The sequence below is a fragment of the Thamnophis elegans genome, chromosome 4, assembly GCF_009769535.1.
Source record: "Thamnophis elegans isolate rThaEle1 chromosome 4, rThaEle1.pri, whole genome shotgun sequence".
In the NCBI taxonomy this organism is placed as follows: Eukaryota; Metazoa; Chordata; class Lepidosauria; order Squamata; family Colubridae; genus Thamnophis; species Thamnophis elegans.
The window spans coordinates 97,061,084-97,077,384 of NC_045544.1; the positions used below are offsets into that span (position 1 = coordinate 97,061,084).

Sequence of the window (16,301 nt, forward strand, 5' to 3'; positions counted from 1 at the left end):
TTATTATGGTCATTAAGTGTTCATGGCCATTCGTAGATGTTAAGCAAATCACATGGTTGTTAAACAAATCCAGATTTGCCAATGTGGGGTTTTTTTGCCATTGCAACAGTCAAAAGTGCAAGTACATGTTATAAATCACATTCTCCAAGGCCATCATAACTTTCAATAAATGAATAGTCATAAGTTAAGGACTACCTGTGTGTATGTGTGAGTGTGTGTGTGTGTGTGTGTGTGTGTGTTCATTCATTCATATTCATTCAGTGACAGTTTGAAGTTACAGCAGCATTGAATGAAGGGACCTACAACTGGTCCTTGAAGTTACAATCATGAGTAAACTCTTCAGAGAACAGGGAGACAAGCTCTTAAGATCGTTTGCTTAAATGCAACAAAGAAGGACAAGAAGGCTGTTTGAGTTTGTCAGAAAACTCAAGAAAAGAATTCCACTGAACTCTTTGTCATATAGATCATTTGAAATTTGAAATAAGACCTGAGGAGAACACTTCTTAATCAGACTTACTGTAAGCCAATGAATATTCAGAGCAACCCTATCTGTGCCATTTGAAAGGGAAAAGCAAGTGTTACTAGAATTTACTCCCAAATGATCCTGCATAGAATTGCTGCCACAAAACCATGGCTTGATTTGAGCACAATCCTCTAAATTTCTGATCAGAAGGAAGTCCTTTTGAGCAAAATGTTGTAACCCACTAACATAGTGAAATGTTTATAGGGGATGGCACCTTCAGTTTTGCAGATGCAGAAGTTCAATGTAAAGCTACCCAAATTACCTCAGATGCTGCCAGAAGAGAACACAACTTGTAGCCTTCCACTCCACCTGTAGTTTTGGACTACAACTCTCAGAGTTTCAAGCTGGTATCTCTTATCCCCAGTATGGAAATCCTTTAAGTGCTGGTTATGTCTGCAGTTGTTCTTCCTAAATTGCTTCTTCACCCTACTCCACTACAATTGCCATCACTTTCCTCATGCTAGCTTGAAATGGTGGACGTGTAATCCATTTTATCAGGAAAATTACAAGAAGGAAGATTAACCTGCATTGTGTGCATGATTATTATTTCCTCATTCTGCAAGTGATCTTGTATAAAAATATATGTACTTCTTGCTATATCAGAATAAAAGTTTCCCTTCTTTTTTCTTACTTATTTCAAAAGAGAAAGATTTTAAAGACATTTTTTCATAGTATCCTCTAAGACTTCCCCTCTTTTTTTCAGATTATTGAGGAAAGATGGTCAGGGATTTTTTCCCCCCCTTCCAAATAGGAGACTTTGTATTTCTACAAAGTGTTGAATGTGCTTGGTGTTCCCAATGTGCTTCTGTAAATAACTCACTTGACTGGTTTTCCTGTTTGACCAAGTATTTGTGGTCTACTGGTTGAATTCACATCACAAATAATCCAGTTCAGGATTTGTACTAATGTGTGCCTTGACGCAATTATTTTTACGTGATTCGTAAGAATCTTGAAGGTTGTGATAATGAAATACCTGGGGAAAAAAGGCTGTGCTAAATGCTTGACAGCCTCTTTCCTTTGCAAGTCCTAGTGAGGCAACAAATTGTAAGAATATCAATTTCCTTGGTAAACCAATGCTTAATTTCTGCTTGAGACTCATGCAGCCTATTCAAGACGCTCAAGAGTCAGCTTTAATTAGAGCAGCTTATCAACTTTACAAAATAAATCATATCTAAGATAATATAAATAGTACTATCATCTATTGATACTTTGGGGGTTATTAAATGTCCTTCTCATATATTTTATTTTAGCATTGAAAGGTTGGAAAAGTTATGCTTTTCCATATGCAGTCACTTTGCTGGGGAACAAAACCCTCCTCTTTTGAAGCATTTGCACAACCCTAGTCTGTAATAATTGAAATCTATACTATTATACATATATATATATATGTTTCATTCACGTTTGGTCGCAAACATTATTGTAATCAGAGGTGGGTTGCTTCCGGTTCGGCCAGATCGGGCAAACTGGTAGTGGTGGAGGCAGGAGGCTCCACCCACCTGCCCAGATGTCAAGCACGCACACGCGTGTGCGAGCGAACCGATAGTAAAAAAAAATTGGAAACCCACCACTGGTTTAAATCCATATTCCAATAACACCAGTGATGTGTTAGATTTTCCCTATAGCATTTATTTCCATTTAGATTAAATTTAAAGAGCTGTGGTGGTACAGCAGTTCTGCAGGCTACGTCTGCTGACTGCCAGCTGCCTGCAGTTTGACAGTTCTAATCTCACGAGACTGAAAGTTGATTCTGCCTGCCGTCTTTCTGATGTCAGTAAAATGAGGACCCAGATTGTTGGGGGCAGTGCACTAACTCTAAACAGCTTAGAAAGGGCTATAAAGTGCTATGAAGTGGTATGTAAGTCTTAAGTGCTCTTGCCATTTATATGTATTTATTCCTTTAAAAGAAAAATGGAAGAGCCAGCCCATGTTCATTATAAATGCTATCAGCCCGCAAACAAATGCTTTCTTCCGGTGAAGGAAAATACACCACCTTTTTATATGTCGAGGAATATGCAAAATCTCAGGTCAAATAATTGTGAGCATGCTCAGACTCTACCAAGCACTCCCTGACTGTTGAGGGTAGAAGTCCTGGATGGAAGAGAAATGGATGATCAGAAACCAGGTTGGGAGTTTGCCACAGTGAAACATTTTGCTTTTGCAACCTAATTGGATAAATGCGTCAGGAATTGGAAGTCCTTTAGCTTGAGATATGTCAGTTGCAGAAATATCAGTGTTTGTTTGCTTTCACAATGCTGTGGCAAATGCCAAGTTGCACACTGACGATGGCAGTGGCTGGAATTCTTAAAGAGGGACTTTCTTTCTGGAGGCAACATTTTAAAATCAAATGTGCCTATGGAAATTTGAAGAATTTGTTTTCATTTTTTTAGAGCTTTTACAACTAGTGTGCCAAAATATGTGTGCATTTTAAATAGAGGGTTTTTTTTTTCTGTTCAGTTACTTTGAAGTCATAACATTGTATATACAACGTCTTATTGGTCCCTGTTGTAAGCATGAGATTATGACTTTTAAATTTATTTGAAGCAAGAAAAAAACATTTTTGAAGACTGTCACTTTTAATAATGCATTAGTAATAGTCATGGGAACCCCAAGATTACTGGCCAAATAAATTTATTTTTGTGTGAATATTCTCTCTTTTCAAGTTTGCTTCAGTGTGAATGTCCCTCTTTAAGGTAAGGCCTACAGTGTGGGGAAAATATCCAGGTAGGTCTCTTTTTAGGGCTAACATACAAACCTGAGGTTTTCTTTCAGTCTCATGATATATTTCCATTAAGTCATTTGATGCATGGCAATTGGCATTTAGATGAAGGGAGATGCAAAGTGGGGAGCTGTCTTGCATGCCTTCGCATGAAATGTAGTTTGCTCAATCAGTTGGGGATGGGAGGTAGAGTTGATCCATGCTTCATCGTAAAACACTATTTCATTGATTCCCCACTTTCCCCTCTTTCTCTATGCACTGAAATTTCTTCTCATGATTAGACCAAAAATTACAATTGTGTTTGAATTGAAAGAAGTACTAGAATTTTTAACATGTAGTTTGTATCTTGTAATGTTTTAGTAGCTAATAAAAACAATAAGTTTCAAACTGTGTGACAGGTCAAGATTCTGGAAAATAAATCATAGATAGTTAGATAGATAGATAGATAGATAGATAGATAGATAGATAGATAGATAGATAGATAGATAGATAGATAGATAGATAGATAGATAGATGATAGATAGATAGATAGATAGATAGATAGATAGATAGATAGAAATAGACAGACAGACAGACAGATGTAAGTTCTTCTGCAGTTAATTCTGCTGCATTGATTGCTGTTAGTTTGCTAAGTCCATCCAAGACAGAGAAGCCACAAAATGTGCCTATCCTAAGAAGAAGCCTTCCTTTCATGTTTCTTACATTGATGGGCATGGCTGATGTGACCAGATGAGGAACTCAAGCCAAAACCTAGAGCATAGAAAGACTGATTCTCTTCTGAAAATATTTTTTGTTCAACATATTTGAAACATAATTATGATTAATATTCTTAGATATAAGAATACATCACTGTATCTACCTTTAATAATATTTCCATTAACTATACATTTAGTATGTCTTAAGTTATATTACAGTGATACATATAGTAGTACTTTGCACTTCAAATCTTCCCTTAAACTTCTCACAGAAACATCTCATACCCCTAAAAGAGACATCTCATCTCAGAAACATCTCATACCCCTAAAAATTCCCTGCCAATTTATGATCCATAAATAGAACAAAAATGCCTTATGTGGATAAATAGTTCCTGTCTTACATTTGAATAAACATAATTGCTCTGTTCACTCCTATCATTGTCATTATAGGCCCAAGAAAAGGAATAAACCCATTGTTCCCTCAGTCTCCAACATGAGTTCTATGTTGTCCTCAAAAACATATCCAATAGGCAGCCTTCTCCATTCCCTATGTGCTTAGCAACCCCTGAGCTGTCAGAGATTTAAATCACACCCAGAGACCATATGAATGAGTATGTGTTCCACACTGCAGGTTGCTGCTCAAATGAAGAGAAAAAAGAGCAATAAACTCTTTCCAGGCAACTTTAATTACAAATGACATTTCAAATTGTCTGCCAATTTTTTTGGAATAGTTATTCAATGGACAATATTTCCAGATTTTTCTTAGGAACAGACCCCTCCTTAAGCAATGATTGTGACATCCCTCCAGGAAAAAACCAAGAGGAAATGTTTCTTTATACTATTTTCATTAACATTTGTTTAGGGACGCAATGGCTCAGTGACTAAGACACTGGACTTTTCAATCAGAAAGGTCAGCAGTTCAGTGATTTGAATCCCTAGCGCTGCGTAACGGGAGTGAGCACAAATCCCAGCTTCTGCCAACCTAGCAGTTTGAAAGCACATAAAAATGCAAGTAGAAAAATAGGGACCACTTTGGTGGGAAGGTGTTCCATGGGCATTCAGCATTTAGTCATGCTGGCCACATGACCATGGAGAGATCTTCTGACAGCGCTGGCTCTTCGGCTTTGAAACGGAGATGAGCACCACTCCCTAAAGTCGGGAACGATTAGCTCATATGTGCAAGATAACTGTTACCTTTACCTTTAAGATTTGTTTGATGTGTAGAAAACATAAGAAACCAAACAGCTATAGAGACATTATTTATGATTTGATAGTGGGGAAACAGAATAATACTTGTTCTTTTTAATTTCATGAAGGCAGGGAAGGAGGATCACTAGAAGCTGTTAGAATGAAACCTACTTAAAAGATTTTTTTTACAAAAATACCTATCTTTCAACTGGCTAGGTTTTAGAGTTCAGGTTTCTTCCATTTTAACTTACGTCTTTACGTAACTGCCTAGCAATATTTGCTGGAAAGATTATGGAACCAGGATTCTGTTCTTTGGCATGGTGCCATGCCTTTGGTTTGTATTTCTATAGTATTTATTTACAGTATTTACTTTTTATTTATTTATTTACTACTACTATATTTGTCCAGAAATCACTCTGTGGGAATCAGAAATTCCCTGAGAGGGGGAAAAAAGGTTTACGTGAATGGAAATACAGAGACAGTATTTAATAATTGTGTTATAAAGATAATTACATTAAATGCAAGAAAAAAGGGAAGATGTATTAGTACTATAGGTGAGGAAACCTACTCCTAAAGAACTTTCTCAGAAGCCTTTCCACTGAATTTCATGAGTAGTTATTTCCATGTCAAAAGGAGCCAGTAACTTTTACTGGTCTCAGCTATCATTATTCCAAAACCTCACAAATTCAGGCACTGGAAAATTAAGCAATCTAACGGGTTTGGGCAGTTTAAAAAAACTGCCTTTGAGGTGATTGTTATTTAATACTGGGGACCACAGGGTCTTTTCAGAGTGTTATGTTGTTCATGTCTCAAGCATAAGTACATTAATATCTTGTATAAAAGTGAAGCCATCCAGAGCTTCTAATTCCCTTGCTTGCAATGCTTACAGTACTAAGTTTGATTGGTGATAGTGAGATATATATATATATATATATATATATATATATATATATATATATATATATATATATATATATATATATATATCATTTTGATCATATAGATCCAAAGCCTGTCATGTATGTATGTACGTATGTATGTATGTATGTATGTATGTACTATGAATATAATATATATGACAACCCATCTCACTCCAGTGATTGTGGGCAGTGTGCAAAGAATAAAACTAACAGTTACAAACAGCTCATGATACTTGAGACAAACCATGCATCCCAATTAAAAAAAAACCCACTTCAATACAGAGCTCATCCAACTTCCTGGTCCAGATGCCTGAGGAAGGCCAAAAGAGTCCGGACCATCCAGTTCTCTGAGAGGATCCTGTTCATGGGCAGGCACTGCCACCAAGAAAATTCAATTCCAGCCTCCAACAAAATGACAGGGAGCTGAATTTGGCTAAATCTAGCCAGGCCCAGTGCCATCTAGATCTGTATAGATGACAACAGCACATTAAATTGCACTCAGGAACTTACTGGAAGCCAGAGCATCTTGCAAAGCAGCAACATCATATGAGTGTAGCAAGAAACTCCAAAAACTGCCTACACCACTGCATGGACCAGTTGCAGTTTCCATGTACTCATCATGTGGACCACATTACAGTCCTCCAAGTGGGAGGTGACCAAGTTATGAGTGACTGAGTTATACAAGGCATGGAAGCTGCATTATATTAAATTTGTCCAAGGGTGTAGGCAGCGGGAGGGGTGAGAGATGCAAAATATCCCAAAGTTGATTTATTTTAATGTCTCCAGGTTTTGCTAGAACATTTTTCATCACCTTATTTATGGATTGCTATTGTTTCTTGTTGTTTCTCATGACTTGTTTGTCATTCATATTTTTTGTGTGCCATTCCTTTCATGATTGCAGTTCTACAGTAAACTACTGTACAGTAAGAGATAGTTCCCCAGTATTATAGATCTTCAACTGTATATGTGAAATAGCCTCGTTTGGTGACACTTCTGGGTCCAGCAGTGTTTTCTTTTTTTCTTTTCAGATTCCAGATTTTGTACTATTGTTCAGTTACTTTAATTATGCATTGATTCTGCTCTTTTCACTACTCCATGCAAAATTAAAAGAGGGTAAAATCAAAGAACAGGAAAAGACTGAGATACTGACAGCCTAAATATATGTGAATGAAAATGAGGCTGTCTTATCCAATACTCTTATTCTGATGCACTGGCATTTATATGTAATATCTTACTTATCTCAGTCTCGCATAAAAGTGTGACATACATGACTGGGACATCATTCACAGAACTAGAACAAGATCTGCTGCTGTTGATTATCCTAGTCCATGTGCCATAAATTCAAATCAGATACTTCCTCCTCATAGAATCCAGTAGGGATGGCAGAGCAGAGGGGAATTGTAATAACTGAGAATAAAGAAATGTATCCTCCAGTCCACTCCCTTTCACATATTAAGAATGGAAAGGTGATGAGTATTATCTGCTTAAATTCTGCTTGATCAAGAGAAGAACCACAGCACACTTGTCAATTACAAACTCAAAATATTCTAGATCTGAATTCAGTTTTATTTTTTTTCCTCATCTCAGAGAAAATCATTCTCCTCTCCTCCTCCTACAAAACACTCATATTCTCATAAGGGGGAGGCAGCAAGAGATATTCGGGTTAATTTATCAGAAGTGAGCATTACTTCTTCAGAGATCAGCTTGAGAGATTGGCTTCCATCATCTCCTATTAACGCTGCCTTATGCCTTATGCTTTCCCTGGAGAAGAAGAAAACCAACAATGAATCCCAAATGGTAGAATCATTCACAATTCTGTATTTATGTATATGTTAGATATATATCATACATTTCCTCAATGCAGCTTACATGAAGAACTAATTTCTTCAAAGCTAATATGGGTCTAGGAAATGTAACATTTGGGTTACACATATTTTACAATAATCAGGGACATGCCCAGCTAGGTGGCAGCATCTAGTCAATCTTGGTTATTGTTGAAATATTAAGAAGGGGCAATGTGGTTAGTATCCACAGGAGAGACTACTAGAAGATTCCTTGGCTGTAGGTTAGGGAAGTTTTAAAAAAAAAAACCATGCTATCCAAGAAGAGCAATCATCTCAATTTTGTTGCAGGGAAGACTTATAACAATATGTCCTTGAAGTTACGAAGAGTTGAGTTCAGCTCAAAAAAGAAAACAGTGGATCCTTGTTTTAATTTTGATTTTGATTCTCTACCTGAATCAGCAAATGAACTTGAGAAGCATGACTGCTATTATACTACCTATGTTGCCTTGAACTCCTTGGAGAAAAAAATGGACATTGCTATTCTAAATATACTTCTGTAAAATACAATATTATAAATGGCAAGGAATCAAGTTAGCTCCAGAATTAATTTCTTGCACATTTCATATAGAGAAAGAATTATTAGCCCATTTGCTTTTAACTGCCCCATTTTTTTCCTTAGAATATCACTTTATGAAGGATGGTTATGTATGCCAATTCAGCAGAAATACTTACAATACAATACAATAGCAGAGTTGGAAGGGACCTTGGAAGTTTTCTAGTCCAACCCCCTGCCTAGGCAGGAAACCTTATACCGTTTCAGACAAATGGCTATCCAACATCTTCTTAAAGACTTGCAGTGTTGGAACATTCACAATTTCTGGAGGCAAGCTGTTCCACTGATTAATTGTTCTGTCAGGAAATTTCTCCTCAGTTCTAAGATGCTTCTCTCCTTGATTAGTTTCCACCCATTGCTTCTTGTTCTACCCTCAGGTGCCTTAGAGAATAGTTTGACTCCCTCTTCTTTGTGGCAACCCCTGAGATATTGGAACACTGCTGTCAAGTCTCCCCTAGTGCTTCTTTTCGTTAAACTAGACATACCCAATTCCTGCAACCATTCTTCATATGTTTTAGTCTCCAGTCCCCTAATCATCTTTGTTGCTCTTCTCTGCACTCTTTCTACAGTCTCCACATCTCTTCTACATTGTGGTGACCAAAACTGAATGCAGTATTCCAAGTGTGGCCTTACCAAGCCATTATAAAGTGGTATTAACACTTCACATGATCTTGATTCTATCCCTCTGTTTATGTAGCCTAGAACTGTGCTGGCTTTTTTGGCAGCTGCTGCACACTGCTGGCTCATATTTAAATGGTTGTCCACTAGGACTCCAAGATCCCTTTCACAGTTACTACTATTGAAGAAGGTACCACCTATATTATACCTGTATATTTCGTTTTTCTTGCCTAAATGTAGAACCTTACTCTTTTCACCATCGAATTTCATTTTATTAGATAGTGCCCAATGTTCACGTTTGTCAAGATCCTTCTGTATCTTAAGCCTGTCTTCTGGAGTGTTGGCTATTCCTGCCAGCTTGGTGTCATCTGCAAATTTGATGAGTTCCCCATTTATTCCCTCATCCACATCATTGATGAAGATGTTGAAGAGTACTGAGTCTAAAACAGAGCCTTGGGGTACTCCACTGCATACTTCCCTCCATGTAGCTGCAGTTCCATTGAGGACTTTTTAACCTTTCCCATTTATCCACTCTACATTGTCTCCATGTTTAGTTTCTCACTTCATAGTATTTGAGTTATTTCCTTCCTTTTGCCAAAGAAAGAACAAAATCGGTTCTGTATATGCTTGTATATTATTATGTATCTAAGCCTTGTAGTTCATAATAGTGCTATTTTGTCTGATCTTGCAAAATTTTATGAATAATGTCACTGACAGTGTTTTAAAATAACCATTATGAGCAGTGAATAAATGGGTCAGTTTCAGCAAAATGTTTTTTTTTTACTTTATGTTACTTAATTTACTGGAAATATTCTAAATCCAATTAAGTGAGATTTTCATGTTGGTTACTTGTACAGCTCTTTTTTATACAACGTTTTTCTTTTTCTTCTCTTTTCTCTTAACTCTTGGCTTTAGATTTCCTCATAACTTCCTGTCTCACCTTGAATGTATCATTAATCTCATCTTGATTTCTTGCTTCCTATAAATCTTTAGTTCTCAAGTCCAGAATTACTTACTCTGTTTAACACATGGTTAAAAAGAAAAGTTTCTCGACTGAGGTACCGTTATAGGCTGTTTCAGAAAGAGGACATCATTACTGCAGCTTTTTGGTAGACACAGCTCAAAGCAAATCCAGATATCCAATGGATTCAAGGGCTATTCTATTGAAACCAAAAGCTAGGTGGGACCTTCTGTCTGTGTTCTGAACTCGGAAGGGGGAGACAGAGGCTGGGGGCACTTTAATAAGAAAGAAGTAGAACATTTTCAAGGGAGGATTAATCTAAAACAAGAAGGTGCAAACTTGAGTAAAACATGTGTTGAGGTATAGATTGAAATTATTTATTTACTTATTTATTTTATTCTATTTTATCAAGCATGTATAAGATAACAGATATAAGTATAAATAAATAAATAATAAACTATAAAGTATAAATAAATAAATATTATAAATATAGAAAATGCATATGAATAAGTGGGGACAGTAGGACAGGGACGGTAGGCTTATGCACGCCCTCAGTTTTTAGCTTTTTTGCTTTATGCATTAACAGATTAACAGATCAGTTGCACTATAGCTATAAAAAATACAATAGATGTAAAACATTTGAAACACAATAGGAAAAAAAGACTTTGCTGTAGTTGATTGGTTGCTCCGAAGGACAATTAACTACAAATATGGGATAGAGCAAGGAATATGAAAAGACAAGATTGTATTGAATGCATCACAAATTCGTCTTGTAATTGTGAACTTGAACAGCATGGTCTTATTTAACCTTCTGGCACTACAGTTTTCCTCAAAGTTATGAAAATGGTGCATTCAGCTGGTTTTTAAAAAGACTAGAAGAACACAGGGGAAAATAGAAATTTGCAGTAGGGTAATAAAATCCTCTAATTCAGTGCTGAAAGCAGAAGAACACTGATTTTTTTCAGATTTCTTTTCAGAGGCAATGATCCTCCTTTGACAGGTCCTTCAACAGCAATAGGAAGTTGCCAACCTAAGGAATATGTCTATATTTGAGGACTTACTGACTTTGCAGTATTGCTGCCAAGAGATTTGGCTTGTTCAGCTGCTTTTAATCGTAGTTTGGCTGGCAGAAAGCATCCCAACCGAGATGTATGATCATATCAGCAAGACAACCATCCAATGAAAAGTGCAGAAAACCAGTTTAAAAACTGACAGTCTGCTTTATATATTGTTCTAAAGTAGTCTATCGTGTAATAGTTTTTATTGTTTTCAACAATAAAAAGAGATATACATTGTATACATAAATACTGTAATAGTACCTTCCCTATTTTAGCCTACCCATAGTTGTCAGATAAGAAAATGTATTTTAAAACATTTGGAAAGCATCATTTTGAAGAAGGCTATCATGTACAAAGATTTCTGAGGCAATGCATGTTTTGTATATGCTTCCAAAGTCCATGCAAATTCATTCATTTCTCTACAAATTGTGGGATATACAATGCTAATAGTTGCAAGAAAGTTTCTGTGAGAAGAATTTGCTTGGAAACATTACACACTCCAATTTTAGTAATTACATTTCTGTGCTTAATTCTCTATTGAATTATAATGAAAACACTCTGATTTCTTCTTGCTTGGGAGACTTTAATCAAATGATGTCTTTTTTATTTCAGTAATTGTAGAAAACCATTTGAGATTAGTGGTGTACAAAAGGTGAACATTATATAGAAGTAGTCCTTGAGTTGGAACTATTCTTTTAGTAACCATTCAAAGTTACAACAACACTGAAAAAAAGTGACTTACGACAGGTTGTTGCACTTACAATCATTGCAGCATCCCCATGATCACATGATCAAAATTCAGATGCTTGGAAATTTGCATGTATTTATGATGTTGCAATGTTCCAGGGTCATGTTATCATCTTTTGTGATCACCTGACAAGCTGTGGCAAGCTCATAAAATGGAGCAAAACTCACTTAAATAACTGCCTTGCATAGCAACAGAGATTTTGGGCTCAGTTGTGGTCATAAGTCAAGGACTATAATGATCCAGCCATAACTTCTTAGGCCCTTTCAAAAATTCATACCTGCTTCGGAAAACAATCCATGGCTTGCCTTCATAAACAAAGAGAAGGAGGTGCATTTGCCTAAATATGAGTAAAACATTTATCTGTTATCAAGACCAGGTAAATTAATGATTGAGCTGTGGTTTCATAGCTAGCTTTTTAAGGTATAGCAAAGGGACTGGAGTGAGAAAGAGATATTTGGAAAACTGGATATATATTCCTTTTCCTTTTATGTTACAACTAGGCTTTTGCATATGCTTCCATACCGCTTCATAATGCTTTATTGCATTCTCTAAGTGGTTTACAAATGTCAGCATATTGTTCCCAAGTAAAATTGCTCATTTTACTGACCTCGGAAGGATGGAAGGCTGAGTCAACCTTGAACCAAGGTTCAAACTCCCAAGCTTCTGGCTGTGGGCAGAGTTAGCTTGCAATGCTGCCTTCTAATCACTGAGCCATCATGGCTCTTGTATGTAAATATTTTGAATCTCTGCCAAGTTAAAATAAACATTGTGAAGAGCACATTGGGAGCTTGTGTCATTTTCTGAAAACATATTTTGGAAACCAGTGAACTAAAGATGTTTCAAGAGGTAAGTTTCTTCCGTGGAAGAACAAATCTGGAACAGGAAGCACTTCATTGATGGTTAGTTTATTAGTGAATTTAGAGTACCTGTATTGTAGTAAGTATGCTAAATAGGTACAATCACTGATTGTATGCCAATTTTACTGATATGTTCATAATAGCTGCCATCGTGATCAGAATTGGCACTCGGCATATCAGGACTGTAGATGGTGGATCTTCCACAGCTCAGTTGTAAAAGTTCTGTATGTGAAAAACAATCACTGCTAGATCCTAAAGATGCAAAAGCTGCGAATTTGTGAGATTTTGCTTACTTTATGTCATATTCATCATCAGTAAAAGGGATTGTATGCTTCCCTATATTTGTAATCAAACCATTATGCTATTTCCGGACAAATTATGTTTGAATCCATCATTCATTTATCCAAATTATTGCGGTGTGGTATGATTTAAGTTATAAATACCAACATTTTGCTTCCATCTTCTCAATTAAAGGCTAATGGCTAATTATCCAGTATCATTCTTTGCTTCTGCATCCTGATTTGGCCACCTTCTTTTCTCATCTTCTCCTGTATGGTGTGTATGTGAGAGAGGGAGAGGGAGGGGGAAGGGAGAAACCTTTGTGTATGAAATGGAACCACTTTCCTTTAGAACAGGGGTGGGAAACCATGGCCCTTTTAGGACTTTCTCAGGAATTCAGGGTGTTGAACAGGGGTGGGTTTCTGCCAGTTCTAACCTCTTCTATAGAATAGGTTTCACAATCTACAGTGCCATTTAGAACCGGTTCCAGCTCCCTCCCCCCCCCCCCGCCCATCTACACATCATCAAGTTGAAGAGCAAGAGGAAGAATTCTGGGAGTTGAAGTCCACAAGTCTTAAAGCTGTCAAGTTTGAACACCCCTGGGGATTTTTTTTCTAAAGGATTAGGATTGCAAGGGTCTTATAACTTGAAAGTTTTAAGATTTGTGTGCTCCAAATGCCAGAGTTTCTGAGCCAACATTTTGGCTGCTAAGCAAGAGCATTGTTAAGTGAGTTTCACCACATTTTACAAGTTGGCCATGGTCCCCCAGTCACATGACTGGCAAGCTACTCCCACCCAGTCACATGGCTGGCAAGCCACTCCCACACGGTCACATGGCCAGCAAGCCACTCCCACAAAGCAGGCCACACCCACAGAAGAGGTTCTAAAAAATGTTGAAACCCACCACTGGTGTTGAAGTTCCCAAGTCCTAAAAGGGCCATGGTTCCCAACCCCTGCTTTAGAAGACAAATTACTGCTTTTCTTTTAAAGATGGTTATTGGTCCAAGAACACCACTCATTCTTCATCTTTTGCTTTTGTTTCTCAGAAAACCAAAAGGGATGTAAATAACTTTGATCAAGACTTTACACGAGAAGACCCAATATTAACACAAGTGGATGAGACAATTATAAAGCAAATCAACCAAGAAGAATTTAAAGGCTTCTCATATTTTGGAGAAGAGCTGCTGCCATAAGATATTTCCCCCACCCCTAAATTGGAACCACCAGATCACAGATGCTGCAAGTTGTGTTCTGAAAAATCCTCCAGCTACATCATCAAGAACTGCTTCTCTGATCATGAGCCTAAACCCATTACTTTCTACTGTCTATTTATTGTTATATTTCTTTGATCTGGAGGCACTCATATTAGCTGTTTTACAGAGCAATGCAAAATATTTGTATTAGAAATTGTAAAGGTAACACATTGCTGTTGTTGTTTTTTGCTGCTGTGTCTCTTTCTACTCAGACTTTCTTTTAATTTCAGGAAGGCTTTGCCTTTTTAAAATCATCAGGCACTGTCAAAAGTAATTTGTTCAGCCATTTTTAATATTTAAAAATCACTAGGAATTTTAGCTTCATCTTTTAAGGCTTGAAATTATGGTCTAGAGTATGTGGGGGGGAGGAATATAACTTTTTTCCAAGTTACCATAAATAGGTATCTCATCACATTGTGCTAGATGGATAGTATATTTGTTATATGATTATGGACAGAGAGAAATACTTCATTATGACTTATTTTCAACTCAGATATGAATCTATAAATCAGCCATAAGATTTACTGAGCTTGGAATCAGCTCATTGCATTCTGCAATGATTGCTAGGGGGGCCTTATGAAGCATGAGAGATAAATGTAAAACCCTTTGCCATTGATTTCAATAAATTGTCAACAGGAATAGTTGAGTTTACATCCTTAACATTCAAATGGATAGGTTGGCAGTGAACTTCATTCCTCAACAGGCAACTCTTTCCATAGAATGCAACCTTAGGAAACTGAAGTTTTGCATAGTGTCAGGCAAGAGAAATATGCTCTACTCTGTCAAATGTGATCTTCTCAAAAGTTATGTTGTGTGTCTTAGAATGTGTTTTTCGACCTCAGCATCTTTAAAATGTGTGGACTTCAACTCCCAGAATTCCCTATGTTGGAATGCTGGGAGTTGAAATCTACACATCTTAATGTTGCTACTATCGAAAAAACTATGTCCTTAGAAGATAAGTCTGATGGAGAACAAACTCCCATATTCTTGTCCTTAGATTTAGATTCACTGAAATAATTCAGATTTCATCTTGCTTCGGTTAATTTAAATTCAGTTCCTTATTAGGCCTGCTTTAATTAAGTCTGGCTCCACACGTCGGTTAAATGTTTTTACACATTTGGGCTAATCAATGCAAGTAATTTATAGAACCATTTCTTTCCAATTCATGTGCATAGAATGGAGATGCCAGGTTTCCAATATTCAAAATAAATTTAATGAAGCATTTACCTTTGAAAGGCAAGCATTTTAAATATATGAGAGCTGAGATCTTATCTTGCTCAATATGGCTACTAATTGATGCTCCAGTTATAATACCAGGTATGCCTTCATTAATTGCTGTCCCAAGGCATTGTTGCCACACTGCTTGCTCTTTACCTGGTGGCGAAAGAGATGCTAGAAACCCACGTAGTTCTAGTACACATAATAGTTTAATAAACTGTGTAGAGGCTGAAATCCACAAAAGCAGCTGAAAATAGTTTACATCCATTTAACCTCGGAGGGTTAAATGAAGAGGTAACTGAAACCTGTTGATACACTACATTTTTCAGAACTCAGATTTTTTAAAAAATACACTGCCTTGGTTGATTTAAAAACCCTCATTGTGATTAGAAGCAACAGAGGGCAGCAGTGTTGATAATTCTCAGAATTCAAAGATGTGAACAAACCTACATAATCCGCCCTAATCTTTTTCACAATCAGATCAAAAGAAAAGGCAGCTTTCCACATGCAATCAGAAGTTGCCATGATATATGGACTTCTTTCAGGGTAAAGATGCATCAGACGCAGAGAAAACAAGAAAGTTGCAGAGAAAATGCTAGTGATGGACACACTGGATGCCAACTCTGTCTCTAACTGCTTCTTGGTGTTGCACTGTCCTAGTCAGAACCAGGTCTTAGTGGGACAAGGGCTGCTTTAAGCGTGTGAATTGATAGCTGCCCAGGAATAAGACAGTCAATTGCTGGGGCATCGTTTCCTCTTAATTCGATGGAGAGAATGTCATCAGATGAAAAAGCCATTGTATGCTATGCAGGACTTCCATATTATGATTCTGAGGCTGACTGTTGCACTTTAACCCACAACTAAACCTCA

At 37.0% G+C, this 16,301-nt stretch overlaps 1 protein-coding gene across 2 annotated transcripts in view; it reads left to right on the forward strand.

The window, feature by feature from the left end:
* Positions 1–15,938, forward strand: part of PRKCE (protein kinase C epsilon) — a 308,889-nt gene extending 292,951 nt beyond the window's left edge. For both annotated transcript variants that reach the window (XM_032216245.1, XM_032216246.1), the window contains one exon: positions 14,007–15,938. In XM_032216245.1, coding sequence (XP_032072136.1) covers positions 14,007–14,153 — 147 coding nt within the window. In that variant the 3' untranslated portion in view covers positions 14,154–15,938. The remainder of the gene's footprint in view (positions 1–14,006) is intronic.
* Positions 15,939–16,301: the final 363 nt, after the last annotated feature.